The 17,645-nt window shown below is 36.9% G+C and overlaps 1 protein-coding gene across 6 annotated transcripts in view; it reads right to left on the bottom strand.

Annotated features, from left to right (window-relative positions):
- The window catches only part of RNF43 (ring finger protein 43), a 65,616-nt gene that overhangs the window by 44,208 nt on the left and 3,763 nt on the right, over positions 1-17,645 (bottom strand). Inside the window, exons 2-3 of one of the 6 annotated variants that reach the window (XM_077852519.1) lie at positions 6,900-7,033; positions 5,544-5,655 (exon numbers count right to left, since the gene is read on the bottom strand). The exons of 3 other annotated variants lie outside the window; for them this stretch is intronic. Coding sequence is in view for 1 of the 3 variants with exons in the window: in XM_077852518.1 (XP_077708644.1) it covers positions 15,957-15,962 (6 nt within the window). In the remaining 2 variants the exon portion in view is untranslated. Of the gene's footprint in view, positions 1-5,543; positions 5,656-6,899; positions 7,034-15,956; positions 15,978-17,645 lie in introns of those variants that run through there. 2 more of the 6 variants (XM_077852520.1, XM_077852518.1) reach the window with 2 other exon arrangements.

The following is a 17,645-nucleotide window of genomic DNA, read 5'->3' as shown; positions in this document are numbered from 1 at the left end:
TGGGTGGAAGAGCAGGTGTCAGGGAAAAGAACACAGGGAGAATGTACCAAAGTTATTCATTTTGCCTGTGACCATCCTTTCTCTCAATAGGCAAAATTTCAAAAGCTAAATAAGTAATTTGGCTTTAGGTTCGCCAAAGGCAACTATTTTCAGAGTCTGGTCCAAGGTTTGCATAGAGGAAGTAGCTTCCCCTAAAGATGAAAAATAAGTATTTAGAATATGTACATATAGTCTATATTCCACATATATTTCTATATGTAGAATATGAGTTATATATAAAATTTATTTATAAGTATAGCTAATACATATCCATTCTAATCTAAACACTCATTTTCTTTTTTTTTTTAATTTTTTATTTTATTTTATTTGTGATAGGCACACAGTGAGAGAGAGAGAGAGGCAGAGACACAGGCAGAGGGAGAAGCAGGCTCCATGCACTGGGAGCCCGACGTGGGATTCGATCCTGGGTCTCCAGGATCGCGCCCTGGGCCAAAGGCAGGCGCTAAACCACTGCGCCACCCAGGGATCCCTAAACACTCATTTTCAATCCTTCCTGTGTATATACACACAAACACATATGTTATCATTATCAGTAGTTTCAGGGTGGTTGCTTTTGCATAAAGCTAAACATGATGTTAATTTCATATAATTTTCTATTAGTGGTTGACATAATGTATACCATCCTCCTATCTAATTTCCTGTAAAATCTTTGGAGTTTCCTTTGGTTCTGATGAATATTTTCAATTTATTTTTCTACTTTACATTTTTTTGGTCAAAGCTAAGCTTAGAAGCACAAAAATCTGTGTGCGTAGAAATGCAGAAATTGATGTAGAGATTAAAAAAATAAACTCCACTGAAAAGCTAGTGGGGGAAAATATATGTGTGTATATATAAGCAAACTTTATTGTAGAATAACCATTTAAAATCCAGAACAAATAAACAAGTCATTACCTAGGGTTACCTTTTCTTTTTTTTAATGAAATATATAGCAACCCCACAAACTCAAAATGATGGACCAACAGCATTAAAACAAAATTGAGCACTAATTCTACTTGATTCTTAAATATAGCTGCCAGTCAGGGAAGAGAATATTCTGATTAGCACAAGTCCTTGAATACAGAAGGCACAAAATAAAAGTTTGTGATTTATTTAGCTTGCTAAGGACCAGAAGGAAGTCTTTTAAAATTTAATCTGTACCATAGAAACCCTTTCTAAAATGTATTGGTATACTTCCCTGCCTAAAATACATTACACTGAACATATTTAGACTTTATTTGGTATCTTCGGTATCTTCCAACACTATAAAGATATCATTATGATCATTTTTAGCATGAAATAATTTACATTCTGAAGCATAGGAGGTTGGCTGAACTTATTACGGTGCCCCTAGGAAGTTCTTATATTATTTGTTTTTTAGATCCTTTATATCTGCTTCTTCCTTTTAATTTACCTCTAATTCATAAACACAATACAGATGGATATCCCAGTTTATTTGGTATTTATTCTAGTTGGTAAAAATTTTCGTATGAAACTCTAGTTCTATTGGAAGCTACAGAGTTGAAAATAAAAATTCAAATGATCAGATATTAAATTAAGTTTGTTTAGGGGCGCCTGGGTGGCTCAGCAGTTAGGCATCTGCCTTTGGCTCTGGGTGTGATCCTGGAGTCCCAGGATCAAGTCCGCTTCAGGCTTCCTGCATGGAGCCTGCTTCTCCCTCTGCCTGTTCTCTGCCTCTCTCTCTCTCTCTCTCTCTCTCTCTCTCTCTGTCTCTGTCTCATGAATAAATAAAGTCTTTAAAAAAAAAAAAAAAAGTTTGCCACCAAGATTACCAAACTTGAACAACGGTATCCAAAGACAGAAACCTGAACTATTCACTTTATTTTTAAAAGATTTTTATTTATTTATTTGAGAGAGAGAGCGCGCCTGCGAGAGAGAGCATGAGCAGGAGGAGGGGGGAGGGGCAGAGGGAGAAGCAGACTCTCCACCAAGCCGGAAGCCCAATGCTGGGCTCCAGACCAGAGCCCTGAAATCATGACCCCAGGGAAAGGCAGACATTTAACCAACTGAGCCACACAGGCACCCCTAAACTATTTAAACACATTTTCAGACATACCCCCCATAGTAATGGAGATTAGCAGTCATTCATTCTTAACACCCTATTACTTAGGATCTCAAGACTTTGTCCACAGTGTCAATAAACGTATAAAGATATCAAGAGGTAAAGGTCAAAAAAGAAATCCTGAACATAAAAAAGGCCGCTGGAAGTGACCCAAAACATCACATGCTGGGCTTTCCTTTTTAATGATAGTGACAATGATATTGAGTGTTTATCCATGCCTTTATTTCAAAGAACTTCAAATACTTTGCAGACATCTCTCACTAATCTTCATTAGGCCTTGGGAAGAAAACAGATTTCCCCAAGAAGTACCTTTAGAGAAGAAGGATGCTTCCCAAAACCAATACAAGGAAAAACATTTGCCCCCTCCATCTTCCCCATACATACTTGTCTCCTGACTCCTACTATGTCACACTGTGGTTGAAATGGATTATAAGACCATGCAAATGTTGAAAGGGTAAAAATGGTAATTCAGTTTTTTTCTAAGAGAGTTATAAACTACGTGTGTTTAATCACAACAAGGAACAGATAAGTAGGAAAGATGAGAAAACCCATAATTACCTTTATCCCATTATTTACTGTTTTGGGGAGAGACTTCAAATTGGTGAAGTTACAGTATGAAATACAGATTTTCCAAACTGCAGAATACGAGTCTCTGAGATGCCTCAAAGGTAATCTTTACCTAAAAATTATTTCTGGGCCACAAATATTGGATAGGTGCTATAACTGAAACTGCTTATTCTCATTTTGATCTAATACTTCTCAGATAGGTAACTGGGAGTCTTGTGGACCTGTGGGGTAATTTCCAAGCAGCCTACAGAAACTTATCTGCTGAGCTTCAAAGAACAACATGTTGAGACCAGAACAGTACAAGCATAATGAACTGGGTAAATTAGTTCCCTTCACAGTCCTGAATGCCTCTCCTTCTGTCCCTTAGAATACAGCTGCAAAGCTACACAGGAAGCTAAGAGCTTCAGCATTCTGAGCAAATGTTTCAGGGCAGCAGCAATTAAAAGAATACTCAAAAATTTCAAAAAGGGAAAATGTAAGAGTGATATGTAATATGCTTCTAGGATCCCTCTAATCTGAGAAGTAAAAACTTAGAAAGTAGCTGTTCTGTGTTGTGTCAGTAATCACCTCATTGATCCTAGAAGGAAGCTCAACAATATAGAACAGCTACATGTACAAAGGTCCAGGACAGGCAAGTGATTCACCATGGCAGAAGCAGGGCAGCAATAGAACTTAAGTTCCTAACCTAGGACCCATATGCCATTAGTCATTCTCTAAGCCATGAAGGCTACCTGTTACTATATCATGGTAACATTTCATCAGCCTTTAGGCCCACAAATGTTTGAATCTAAAGCATTATATTTTTAGCTACATAAAAAATAGAAATAAAAAAATAGAAATAGTCTTATTCTTAGTTATTTTAGGATAATGCCAAATTGAATTCAAATAGGCTAACTGAACTTAAATCAATAACGCTTAATAATATTTCTTAACAGTAATTAGGTGAATGAGAAAGAGTTTAAGTCCAATTACTATTAATACCTTACATTTGCAATTTTCAAAGACAATTCTCATTTCATTTCAGGTTGGAAGACAATTACTATTATCCTTATTTAATTTTAAGTACTTTTATTTTTTTAATATGTATTTATTTGTATCTGGAGTGAAGGGTGAGCCTTAAGAGTGTCCAGTTCAGGGATCCCTGGGTGGCGCAGCAGTTTGGCGCCTGCCTTTGGCCTAGGGCGCGATCCTGGAGACCCAGGATCGATTCCCACATCGGGCTCCCGGTGCATGGAGCCTGCTTCTCTCTGCCTGTGTCTCTGCCTCTCTTTCTGTGACTATCATAAATAAATAAAAATTTAAAAAAATATTTTAAAAAATATTTATTTATTTATTTGAGAGAGAGCAAGTGTGAGTAGGGGGAGGGACAGAAGGAGAAGGAAAAAGAAAAGGACACAAGTAAGCTCCACACTGAGTGTGGAGGGAAAGAGAAAAGGAGAGAAGTAAGCTCCACACTGAGTATGGTCAATCTCAAGACCCTGAGATCTTGACCTGAGCAGAAACCAAGAGTTGGACACTTAACTGAGCCACCCAGGCATGTATTATCCCTATTTTATTCATGAGGACAGAGACTCAAAGAACTTAAGCAATTTTCCTTAAGGATTAGAGCTGAGATTAAAACACAAGACTACTAGGGTACCTGGATGGCTTAGTTGGTCAAGCTGGACTCTTGGTTTTCAGCTCAGGTGGTAATCTCAGGGTCATGAGATCGAGCCCCACACTAGGCCCACACTGGGAGCTACATTGGGCTCCACACTCAGTGTGGAGCCTCCTTAAGTTTCTCTCTCCCTCTCCCCCTCTGCACCCCATTCTGTGCCCTCCCTAAAATAAATAAATATATATTTACAAAAACCATAACAAAACACGAGTCTACTGATAGCTCTGTTCACTGTAGGATGTTGTCACTCATTTTATTTTATTTTATTTTTTTGTCACTCATTTTAGAGCACCCTTTATGTCTTATTACTATATCATTATATTTGAATACTGTGCAAAAAGCACTATTTTGTGGGCATATTCCTTTTTTTTTAAGATTTTATTTATTTATTCATGAGAGACAGAGAAAGGCAGAGACACAGGCAGAGGGAGAAGCAGGCTCCTCGCAGGGAGCCTAATGTGGGACTCTATCATGCCCTGAGCCAAAGGCAAGATGCTCAACCACTGAGCCACCCAGATGCCCCAGTGGGCATATTATTTTCATTCATCTGATTGGTGGCAGAAATTATGTTCTTAGGCCAGAAGGCCTCCAGTTACACATAAAGTTAGAGCACAGTGAAGTAACTACCTTAAGGGAACCCAAGATACACTCTGATAATTCAAAAGGAAAATGTCCTAATCCAGGAAGTTAGTTGGCCTCCAAAACAATTGCCTCATCAAGACAGCATTCAACTGGTGACCCATAGGGTAACTTACATTTCTGGAAATGGAAAAAGAAGCAAGGACAAATGGTTAGCTTCTCCTAGAAAACTACATGGTGTTCTGACTTTGGACATAATGTTCCTGATCTCTTTTAAGTAGATCATATTCTCCTTCATCCTTAGCAGAGGCATAATTGCAGAAGGCAATTTCTAAATAATAAATTACCAAACTGATCCATCATCATTGGTAGATCCTGACAAAAATCTCGAAACCAGTGAACCAGAAAGTTACATTGCTTCCATTTGATAAATAGTAAAATAATCATTGAATATGATGTAAAAGACTATCTCAGAAGTCAACAGAGAACTAGTATGAGTCCTCCTGAAATTAGGACATCCATGTTTTTGGGTGTATGCACCTACTGTTTAGGTGCCAAATACTATAATTTCTGGGTAGAGTTTGGCTACAGGAGAAAATCAGATCTTCTGGCAGCACTTACAAGGCAGGTGCAGTCATAAAGAACTTGACTTTTGATTCCATTGTCTCTGCCAGGACAGGTGGTTTGGTAGAAGTATGGAATCCTGCCAGACAGGCTCCAATTCAAACTTCCCCTTAGAAAACAAAACAATAAAAATGGAAACAAAATGCCAAATCCTGTTCCATACTTTTAAGACTGACATTGGTGGAAAAACTAGGGCATTTCATATAATGTTATTAATTTGGTTCAAGTACACATCAACTCAGGAGAAATAAGATTACAGTAATGAAAGGTTGCAGGTTCAGCTCTTCCCTTTACAGTTCAATTCCCTATTCCCCCTTACAAACGTTTAAAAAGGGATTCTTAAATTTCAGTGAATTTTACCCATACATTCTTAGTGTAAAAAAAAAAACAACAACCCAAACTGTAATTGAATACCTACACAGGAGTAACACGGGCAAGTTAGTTTAACACTGCTGAGTGGAATAAAAACCTCTGGCAAATCTTGCCTATCCCATACATCCTGACTTACCTTCCTAGTACAAACTAATGCACTTAAAATTTTGTGAGAATGAAGTGGATGATACACTGTCTTTCTCTAAAAACCTAGAGCATATTAGTTTAGAACAGAGTAAAAATATAAAGGATTGTTTTTCGTGTCAAAGAAAGACAATTGACATTTTTACCAGGTTTGTCTTCAGGACAAGCCTTTGTGATTGACGATGTAGGTTCCTAACCACAAAGACATAAGAAGGCTCTGAGGAAGAGTGCTCAAAGAATCCTTGTGGCGGGACTAGAGCTGCCACTATTGGAAACTGTGAGCATTTTTGGTGTTCCTGGAATTCTATTTCCAACCACTACTTTGTGGTTGCAATGAAGGGACAGAAGAGATTGGAAGTCTCCTAGACCAAATACTCTCTTCTGTTCATAACCACAGAGCCAAGATTAAAATAACAAGAATGTACTTTGCCCAGGATACAACTCTGCCTAAATCTGTCCTGTCACTTTATTTTTTCTAATTCTTGTTTTTGTTGTTGTTAATCTACTCTAGGAAGCAAAGTCAGATAATCTATAAATGGATTCCAGAAAAGCCTGGAAAAATTCATGGATTCAGAAGATATTTAAAAAGGAGCATAATCTCTTAGAACAACAGCCTTTAAATGTCCTGACTGCAAGAACCAAAATATTAAATTAATCATTGTTCTGATCCAGAAAATAATTTCTTGAAGTTACAATGTTAATTCTCCCTAAACAATAAATGATCTATTCAGGTTCCAGAGATGAGGCTGTGAAGCTAGTACATAACATGGTTGTGCGTCTTTATGCCTGAGTCAATCAAACAGTTTAAATCCTGAAGTAAGTTCCTCCTTCATTTACCTGCCAAGACCTGAGTTCAGGCCCTCAGGGTGCTGAGGTTTTCCTTTGTGAGAGAAATGACATCATCAACACCTCAGAGACAGCAGGGAATGCAGGGAATGTGGCTCCTGACATTGGTGATATCATCAACGACCCTGGGAGAAACCCCAAATTCCCAAAAGTTGAAATACTGAAGGTTAAAAAAGATTTTTTTTTTTTTTTATCATTTCAAGTTTACCAATAGATCTTCATGTTTCCCAATACCAGGTTTTAAAAGGGCAGGTAGAGTAACGGTAAATTCCAGTAAGAACCTCAAGAACCAAACATACAGGAATTAAGTCCAGATAGAGCTATTCATTTCATTTGTATCTTACTGGAGTACAACCAATCAAGGAGGAGTATACACTCAGTTATATTAGGCTCTCTCTGAGATAAGTATATTCTTTGGGGGACTTGCTAATGTTGCAAGTTTGCATTCAGAATAAATTCTAGGCACTCACATAATCCCCCAGTCTCCTCCAAACTTTCTTTGATGTCCAACAACCAAGGACAAGGATCTTTGATTATAGAACAATTTCTTTGGTTGGAAGAAAATTCTTTGCAGGGCGTGAACAGCAGGAGAAAGAAAAGATTTTTCTGAAGTGCAAACTAGTTGGAAACCCCCTGGGGAAAGAATCAGATTCCCAGTCTTTGAGAGGATGGGGCCTGCCTGTACAGGCTGCCTCTGCTGCAGGCCTGTAAGAAGGAGCTTTTGTGTCTACTGTATGGCCCTCAGCAACAGCATGGCAGCCCCCCCTCCCTTTTTTTTTTGCCAGCGGAAGTTTTCCAGCTCTGGGGGATATTCAATGCAGAAAGTCACGGTTTAAATAACAAGGCATAGTTATTAATCAGATGGCCCCATTTCCACTCTTCCCAGATGCCTCTAGATGCTTACAGACTAGAGCTCTATAACCCAGCCCCATACACAAACACCTATCAGTTGCTCTGAAATCCTAAAGTATAATTATTCAGCTTATCCCTGATAATTCAACTTCACAAAGTATTTTAGAATCAGACACATCATCCTTTTACTACTATGGCCCCGATTGGCTCTAGGTTATCAGTGGCTTTTCCAAGCCTTTTCAAAGGTTCAGATTCACTTAGATGGAGGCTCACGATTGAAATCAGTGTGGTTTGGTCACTGTGATCCTTTGATGAAGAATTTAGAATAAGGGTCCCCAATTCACTACAGATATTTTAAAATATAAATCTACAGAGGAAAACTCATTTTTGCATGAGTTTATTTTGTGAACAAAATATATTCATGAGGGATCCCTGGGTGGCGCAGTGGTTTGGCGCCTGCCTTTGGCCCAGGGCGCGATCCTGGAGACCCGGGATCGAATCCCACATCGGGCTCCCGGTGCATGGAGCCTGCTTCAGGCTGTGTCTCTGCCTCTCTCTCTCTCTGTGACTGTGTCTCTGCCTCTCTCTCTCTCTGTGACTATTATAAATAAATAAAAATTAAAAAAAATATATATATATATTCATGAACCATAACGATAGGACCAGAGGACTGGGAGTGCACCTGAGTCTGATGCTTCATTTTGCTGCCAACTTATTGTGTGGCTTTAAGGAATTTAGTCAGATTTTTTGTACCACCCACCAAATAAATTTTATCTCAGGGGAAAGAAATAAATAAGCAAGTTACATGTCCCCCTAATATAATAAGTCTATTTCTAGGGTAAACATAAACTCCCAATGTTTAGAGTTAGAAAGGATCTTAAAGATTATTTGGTTACCTTATCAACCATACCCCAACAGATAATAGGTTATGTGACTTGCTTTTTATTTTTATTTTTTTTAAAGATTGTATTTATTTATTCATGAGAGACACAGAGAGAGAGAAAGAAAAAAAGGCAGAGACACAGGCAGAGGGAGAAGCAGACTCCATGCAGGGAGCCTGATGTGGGCTCGATCCCAGGTCTCCAGGATCACACCCTGGGCTGAAGGCAGCGCTAAACCGGTGAGCCACCCAGGCTGCCCCGTGACTTACTTTTTAAATGGTCATAAGTCACCTATGGACTTTTCATATATCCACAAGAGATAACTAAATTCTACATAATCTCTAATGGTGATAAAATACATGATGCGAAAAACCATACAGTTTACTAACTTCAGAGCTGTTGTTGTCATAGCAGACACATACATTCTTCTAGATTTAGTGTTTATATGCCTCATATTAAAGTCACAACACAATTTAAAGAATTGAAATAACAGATACTGGTGACCACAAACATTTTTTAAAACCTCAGTATTAGAAATAAATTTTGCTAAACAGAGGTTATCTTCAAATACTATTCTCCTTCTACATAGTATTTATTTCTTCTTTTATACAGTCTGTAAACTAAAACTGAGCTAGTGAGATTCTCAATTCAAACAGAACGACTAATATGTTGAATTCTGTTTAAAGTTAAATTTTCTTTTAATTTTACCACAACTAAACAGGAATTTCTCGTACATTTTAGAAAGTTTGTAATTTGAGAAGAAAACCATAATGTTTATTTGAAATTCTAAGGAAAACACTACAGATGAATATTATACATACAGGAATATTTATATAGGCAATATTATAACCTATATTTAACTGATAACAGTGGAAATTAGAAGGTATGACTGTTTGGCTTATAGTTGTCCTCCAGCTTTAAGCTACTTGAAGATGCCTGGGTTAAAATCTTATGTTTTTTGTTTGTTTTTTCTTCAGTCCTAGAGAACTGTGAAACAGAACTACCACAGTCATTTGAAAGACTCCCAAGAGAATAAAAATTGGTATTCTAAAGCATCCATGCCTGCATTTCTCCTTGGCATTTATCTTATACTGTCTTCTGTTGTTTTCCTCAGTAGGATTAGGGTAGGGTGCTGTTCTTTATATTCCTACAGGACTGCCACAGTGTAGGAGATCCATCTTATAAGACATTGAGATAATCTAGTGCAGTCCCCAGTCTCAGTAAGGTTCTTGGCCAGATTTCATAAAAATTCTCTACTGCTTTGAGGAAACAATACAGGTCGTCAGGCCATCTGGTGTACAGTGATTCTACAGCAGAATAAATGACATACCCATCATGTAAAATAATGCTAAGTTGTGGTAAGGTATTTGTTCACTTATTATAAAGTATGCCTTCTGGTTGACTAGGATCAAAGAGGAAAGAGAACCTATGGCAGTCTATAATAATATCTTCTTAATGGAATGCTCAGGGGAAAGTCTCTGCCAATATCTGCTTTTAATCGCCCTGCAATGACCCCCCAAAAAAGTTTAAAATAAATAAATAAGGCTTGGTAAAAATGCTGGCTAGTAAGATAAGGCAATAGATTGGCAGCTCTTTGGCAAACTACTAATCTCCCTATTTCTTCATCTGTAAAATGAAATGATTGGATTAGGTGTTTTTTCTAGTTTAAAATTTGATGATTATGTTTTACAAATGGAATAGCCTGCCCTGTATTTTACCCTAGGTAAGGAAAACTGAATAGGATTTAATTCTAGTATAAGACCAATAAAGCCCTCCACAAAGTTTTATAAAAACTTGGCCACAGAATTGTAAAGTCAGATACCAATATGGTTCTAAGCAGAAGATACAAAAATGAAAGAACCTGAAACCTGAATCACATAAAAGATTTCTTTTTTCCTTTTCTCTCTCTCTCTCTCTCTCTCTCTCTCTCTTTTTTGAGTGGATAATTAACAAGACTGTACAAAATGGTTTACAGAAAAAAGAATGGGAATCCATAATCTGTTTTTAGGAAATAACAAGATCAATAGGCATAAAACACAAAGCCTGCAGTCTCATCCAGATTATTCTACAGAAATAACAACAGCAATAGTATTTCCCAATTATCATATATTATATATATATAATAGTACCCTTTTGATATATAAGCATGCATAAAATTGGTAGGCACATGATAACTAAATATGCTACCTAAATTACAGTTGTATTATGGCTGCTTTCCATCATAACAGAAGTATCCTAAACTTTTAAAAAATGAATGGTGGTCTTGAAAATAATTACATTGCCGTCTTAAACAATTACTACTGCCTCAGATTCCAGAGACCAGAATTTCTAAATAATCTAATTTCCTATCTCCAAGAAAAATGTGAGACTGTGTTTATAATTCTCAAAAAAACTCTCTAACTTAAATCACTTTATTTTGGTGTTTCCAAATTTGCATATTAAACACAAATTCTAATATATTAAAAGTATCAAACAAAACAAAACAAAATATATTCATGAACTATAATGTTTAGAACCCAGATAAAAATTAGAGTAGGTAAAGTAGCTTATCTGCTATTTTTAAAAATAAATGAGCAAGCAACAATAAACTTTTTTAAAAAGATAAAAAGTTTTCCATTATAGCAAACAGAAATTTAAGTGCCCAAGGAATTCTATCCCAGGGAAAGCAACAGAGCTCAAAGGATTGAAACCAAAAAAATAGAAAGTAACTAAAGTTAGTTTTATAGCCTATGTTTTTTGAATTTAGTAATCAAACAGACACATATACCCACAAACATTTGGAGAGCACAATTCCTCTACTAAGTAAACATAAGTAGATCCTTGTCATATCAATTTTTACATCTGAGGTCATCTTAGGTCAGGCCATCCATCTTATAACTATATCATAATATAGTTGTCTGTTTGACTTCAAGTAATATATTCACTTTTGCTTTAAAATTTTGTTTATTTTAGAGAGAGAGCGAGCATGTGAAAATGGGGGGGAGGGGCAGGGAGAGGGACAAGCAGACTCTATGCTGAGCACAGAGCCTGACAGGGGCCCAGTCCCACAACTCCAAGACCATGATCTAAAATCAAATCAAGAGTTGGCCACCCAACTGACTGAGCCATCAAGGTACCCCTATACAAATACTTTTTAAATTAAGTAAACTGAGGGTAAATCGGTTTTGCGAATTTGGTATTATTTAAATAATTGGGATTAGTCTAGAATAACAGTCATTGATCTGGAATCCTTAGATCCCTATATCTTTCAATTCACTGAGGTTTTATGAAAAATTATATGTTAAGTACATGTGGTCAGCAACTTTTCTCAAATCCTCAAAGGTGTCTATGACACCAAAAAAGGATTAAAAATCACTGTGTTAGGGTATCTCAAAACCAGAATTGGGAGCCAAAAGCTTACGACCAAGAAAGTGAAATCCTTTGGATATATGCCAATATTTTATAATTACAGATTTAAAGTCAGCACCCCAATAAATATTTCTTAGAAAATTAGAATTTCTGGGACACCTGGGTGGCTCAGTGGTTGTTCCACTGCCTTCAGCTCAGGTCATGATCTGGAGTCCTGGGATCGAGTCCTGCATCAGGCTCCCTGCAGGGAGCCTGCTTCTCCCTCTACCTGTGTCTCTCATGAATAAACAAATTTTAAAAATCGAAAAAAAAATAAAAAATAAAAAATTAGAATTTCCTAAAAAGCAGAAGTTGGTCTATTAAACCAAATAAATGCTGTGTAAAAACACTGTGGAAAGGAGCACCTCAAACATATTGATTATAGCTATGTTTACAATTTGGAAGCAGCAATCAAGGAGATACTAAGCTGTCTGTAAGTCAGAGGAGTAAAGGAATAAAGCGTGTTATATCAAACCCAAAGCACTCAAAATAATTGGCCTCGTAGTATACTTAGAAATGTGATGACATAAATAAGTCTGCTTCATCCTAAAGTTATCTCCCAGCTACTAGAGTTACTCAGCACCACCATCTTGTTCCTTATATTTATTCAATAAATAATTATTGAGTAACTATTATGTCTAAGGCACTAAGTATATTAAGGCACTACTTTCCAAGAATACAGCTCTGAACTAAGGAGACAAAAGTCCCTACTTCCATAGAACTCATATTCCAATGAGGGGACAGAGACAAGTACAAAAGTAAAATATTATAGTATGTCACATGGCCAAAGCTTATAAAGAAAAACAAAGCAGGGAAGAATATGAGCTCAGGAGGAATGAGGCCTTCCTAGACTTCAGCAATGCTGAAAAAAACAATGAATGCAGATCAGAGCATGGGCTCATTGTTTTTTTTTGAGACATAAAGTTGGCAAACCGTTTCACCCATAGTTTTTTGACTGAGTTATCACACTGAACAGCATAGGCCCAAATAGAGTAGATATCTCAGACTTTGACAATATTTTAGCTTTTTAGAATTCCCATTCCAGAGAACTGATCCCAGAGAAACCCACATCCTTGGATACCTTAAAAATTGGACTATTCATCTATCTCCTGCAAAGAAGACTGGGTCTATCCCTGTGCAGCTTTGTTCTTGGATAATTTATTTGCTTTCTCTCTCCCATTATGTTTCCTTTTCTGTAAAATGGAGTAAATATCACTTGTTCCTATTTGGCTTGCAGGTATTTGTAAATCATTTTAAACTTCTTGGAAGAAAACATAGAAAATCAATGGAACATCATTACCACACTCTTCTCTAACAATACCCTCCCTGCACTACCAATTCTGGTTCCTAACAGGACATTTATAATAGTATAGTGTTCATTTATAACACTTTTTTCCTCAACTGTACTTAGCAATTTGAAGGAAATAAGAGAAAAAAAAGGGCACAAAAAAGTTCCAACACTTTCCAGTGAGTAAAATGCAAAAGCCCATCTATTAAAAACAAAAACAAAAACAGGGGTGCTTGGGTGGCTCAGTCAGTTAAGCATCTGACTCTTGATATCTGCCCAGGTCTTGATCTCAGAGTTGTTGAGTTCAAGCCCTGTGTTGGGCTCCTAGCATGGAGCTACTTAAAAAACAACAAAAACAACAAAAACCAAGAGCCCCAGAAACGTCTTTAATACTATATAAAAAGTAAACTATGGCTGGGGTGCCTGCGTGGTACACTTGGTTAAGCATCTCACTCTTGGTTTCAGCTCAGCTCACAATCTCAGGGTTGTGAGATTAAGCCCTGCGTAGAGCCCCACATCAGGCTCCATGCTGAGCACAGAGTCTGCTTAGGACTCTCCCTTTCCCACTCTACCTACCCCACACTCTCTCTCAAATAAATAAATAATCTTTTTTTTTTAAGTAAACTATGGCTAATTTTTACATAAAGAAAAAAATTACAGCACACATGCAAACACTTTACTGCAAAAAACAAGGAAATGTCTACCCCCAGAATCAGCTAAACACTAAATAGCCTGATAGGTGTAATAGCCAAAGGTACAGCTCATTTATTGATTCCTATTAACCACAGAGACTTATGAATTTGAATTTACAAAATATTTGCTGGATTTCCACATGAAATAAAGAACTATTATGTATACAAATCTGCTTTATGGGTGCTTATAAAAGAGATACCTTAACTTGAAAAATTATCATTAAAAATATTCTGTAGCTTTCTTCTCTCCTCTGGGTGCCAGGCTTCTAACAACAAAGCCAAATCAAGAGAGGCTCTGAGCTAGGACCGTAGAAGGCAAGTATCTAAGATTGTTAGTAGTGCACACAGCGGAACTGTATCTGATGGGTGTACTTCTGACTCTGTTCCAAAGTCAATTATAAATTAATTGGTTTTTCTGTACCTCCATTAATATAAATAACTGAGAGTTGACTGTGCCTTGAATATTTACTCTTCTTTTAAAGGCTGGTCTCAAAACAAAATCCCAAAACTTTGAAATCTCTACTTCCAAGGGGCTCCAACTTGTGCACTCAGTGCATATGCTATTTTAAAATTTATGATGCCAGGTTCCTGTATTAGATGGTTTACCATGGTCTGTTATAAAATGAAGAGAAAGCTAATGAAAGCTGTTACATGAAAAGGTAGATACTGATTAAATAAACAATCTGATTTACAAATATCTTTGCAAATGAAACACAAATGAGAGAAAGGGAAGGAACAGAGATTATTAGAAATTAGCAGGATATTGGGTATTCTGGGTCAACCTCAGAAACCAGTACTCATCATTTTCATTCCTTTCTAGTCTGGAAATAAATGAATCATTTATATATATAGCCCACACTGGTATTCTGTTCATTTGTAGCATTCTTTGATGCCCAGAATTTTAGAGCTGAAAAACCTTGGGCTCTGGGGTTCACGCTCCCAAGTATGCCACCTACTAGCCACATGACCTTGGCAGATAATAACACTTTGAGTCTCAGTTTCCTTATCTGTCAAATGTGAAGAATAAAAGTTTTGTACTTCTCTCACGAAGTTATTATGAGGATGCAATGAGCTAATAATACATGTAAAATGACTACCACAAGTTTGCAATGCACTATTATATTTGAGTCTCTCATTTTTACAGATGGGGAATCTATAGCCTAGAAAGGTAAAAACCATTTTGTCCCAAAACACCCAACTACTTAGTGACAGAGTCAGAGCTAAAAGTCATGTCCCTTGAGTCACAGTGTAGTCATTTTGTCAACTATAGTTACCTAAAGCATTGTCTCTCTGGCTTTGGCCAGAGCCTTAATCATAAAGATTTCTCTCCCTCCTCAAATTATTCATTTCAGGTTCTGACTACAAATAAAGCAAAAATGCAAAGATAGGATAGCTACATGTTGACTAAAAGGTAAATTAAGGGGCAAGCAGAGACAATGCACAAGGGGGAATTTGTCCAGGAGGTGTTCGCTGCTTGTGGCCAAAAGCTAACCACCACAGTTCCCACTGTAAGTCTGAAGCCTCAGGACAGTACATTCTAATCTTGATCATAACTTTATCCTTGAGTCTAAGAAAATCCAGGACAACCCGCTGAGCAGGAAGAGTATGACAATCAAAGAACGTTGACCTCTCATGCTATGCTAATAGGAATCTCGCTCTTTTGCTTCGAGGAAAAAGATCGATTTTGAGTTGTCCCTCTGTGTGACATTTATAAGTAAGGAGTAAGAATCGAAAAAGAAAATAGGACTATAATCATTTATAGAAGTGGTAGCAACCATGTTACTAGAAATATAGAAACAAATCTTGACAAGAGTAAATAAACCAGAAAACTGGACAGTTAGACAATGCATAAGATCTACCACATTTTCCATCTACAGTGGTATAAACCAGGAAAAAAAATATATATATATTCAAATGAAAAATAAAAACAGTAAAAAGTTATACTCACCATCATTTAGTCCTTTTTATCAGACACAGACAAGGAATTAGGAGATCTGGAAAGTTTCCCTGACAGGGATTAATTGAACAAAATATAAAGAAATGTCAGGTTTTCTGAAACTCTCTGGGAATTCCAGAAACCACAACAAGGGTACTGTTTTTTTAAATCACAGTTCTTGTATCTTTACATTTCCCAATGCATAGCACCCCCAATTTAACAAGGCCTGACTACATCTTTAGAGACAATCAACCTTAATAGGCACCTAGAATAATTCATAGGCAGAGGATACATAAAATTATCTAAAATTCATAAAAGCCAACAGAGAAGACTGCCTTCAGATTTGTGACACAGGGTACAGCTATCTATCAAGCAAGCTGAAGTGCAGCAAAGCACAGCTCTGAGAGATGCAAACTTCAGTTAAATGGGAGGCTTGGTTAACCACAGTTGAGTAAACCTGAGCTGCAGTGTAATCTGATAAGGAACAAACAGCATGGATTCTACAAGTGTAAACCATGTGTCCCTAACACACTAGAGTTCTTTGAAAGAATTAATCAAATGGCAGGTAAAGAAGAACGGATGCATATCATTCAAAAGGTTTTTGTATTTTTATAATAAAGTCTCTCAAAAGAGGCTATTAGGAAAACTTAGTAACTATTGTGGATTAAAAATTGACTCAGAGACAATAAACCAGGACCAATATTGATAGTATCCAGTGATTAATATTAGCCTAGTATACAAACTTATTAATGACCTAAAAAAGAGGCTTATGTGAACAGAAAAAGTGAAGAAAGACTAAAAATTGCCAACTATGCAAAACCACCCTCTAATAAAGCATGTAAGGCCTTGCTAAATAATAGATACAATGAAATTCCCCCTTCACTAAGTAAAGAAACAACATTTAAAGTATACTGATATGTTCAAAATTAACAGCTAAAAAAAAGAAAAAATCAGCAGGATTTACCAGAATGAGAAGAAAGGTAGAATAGGAGAAGATGTGATAAAGATTGGTAAAATAATGAATGGTAGAGAGAATCCCAGCTAGTCTCTGTTATACACCTTTTCCTTTATAAATACACAGAGCTTTATAACAGAAGACAACACATTTAAAATAAAAGAGACACTATTTTATGTATCATAATTTTTTTTAAGATTTTTAAAAGATTTTATTTATTTATTCATGAGAGACACAGAAAGAGAGAGAGGCAGAGACATGGGCAGAGGGGGAAACAGGCTCCACGCAGGAAGCCTGATGTGGGACCTGATCCGGGACTCCAGGATCATGCCCTGGGCCAAAAGCAGGCGCTAAACCGCTGAGCCACCCAGGGATCCCCTGCATCATATAATTAACCCATGAACATGCCGCCACAGGACATTAATAAGACACATGGCTTAGTATGGCTCCCAAAGACCTCAGATATATCAAAATATGGTTCTATAGTAAAATTAGAGATAAAAATGAAAATAAGGCACATACGTTATGCTTCAGGATATTAACTAGACAAAGTCAGGAAGAAAATTTCCTTTCCAATTATATTCAAAATGATTTGTAATTTCAATCTGTAAGTATTCCTTTTTTAAAAAAATATTTTATTTATTTATTCATGAGAGAGACAGAGAGGTAGAGACATAAGCAGAGGGAGAAGCAGACTCCCCACAGGGAGCCAGACAGGGGACTCAATTCCAGGACCCCAGGATCAT

This window comes from Canis aureus, chromosome 16 (assembly GCF_053574225.1).
Source record: "Canis aureus isolate CA01 chromosome 16, VMU_Caureus_v.1.0, whole genome shotgun sequence".
Classification (NCBI taxonomy): Eukaryota; Metazoa; Chordata; class Mammalia; order Carnivora; family Canidae; genus Canis; species Canis aureus.
This window is presented reverse-complemented; position numbering and strand designations above follow the sequence as displayed.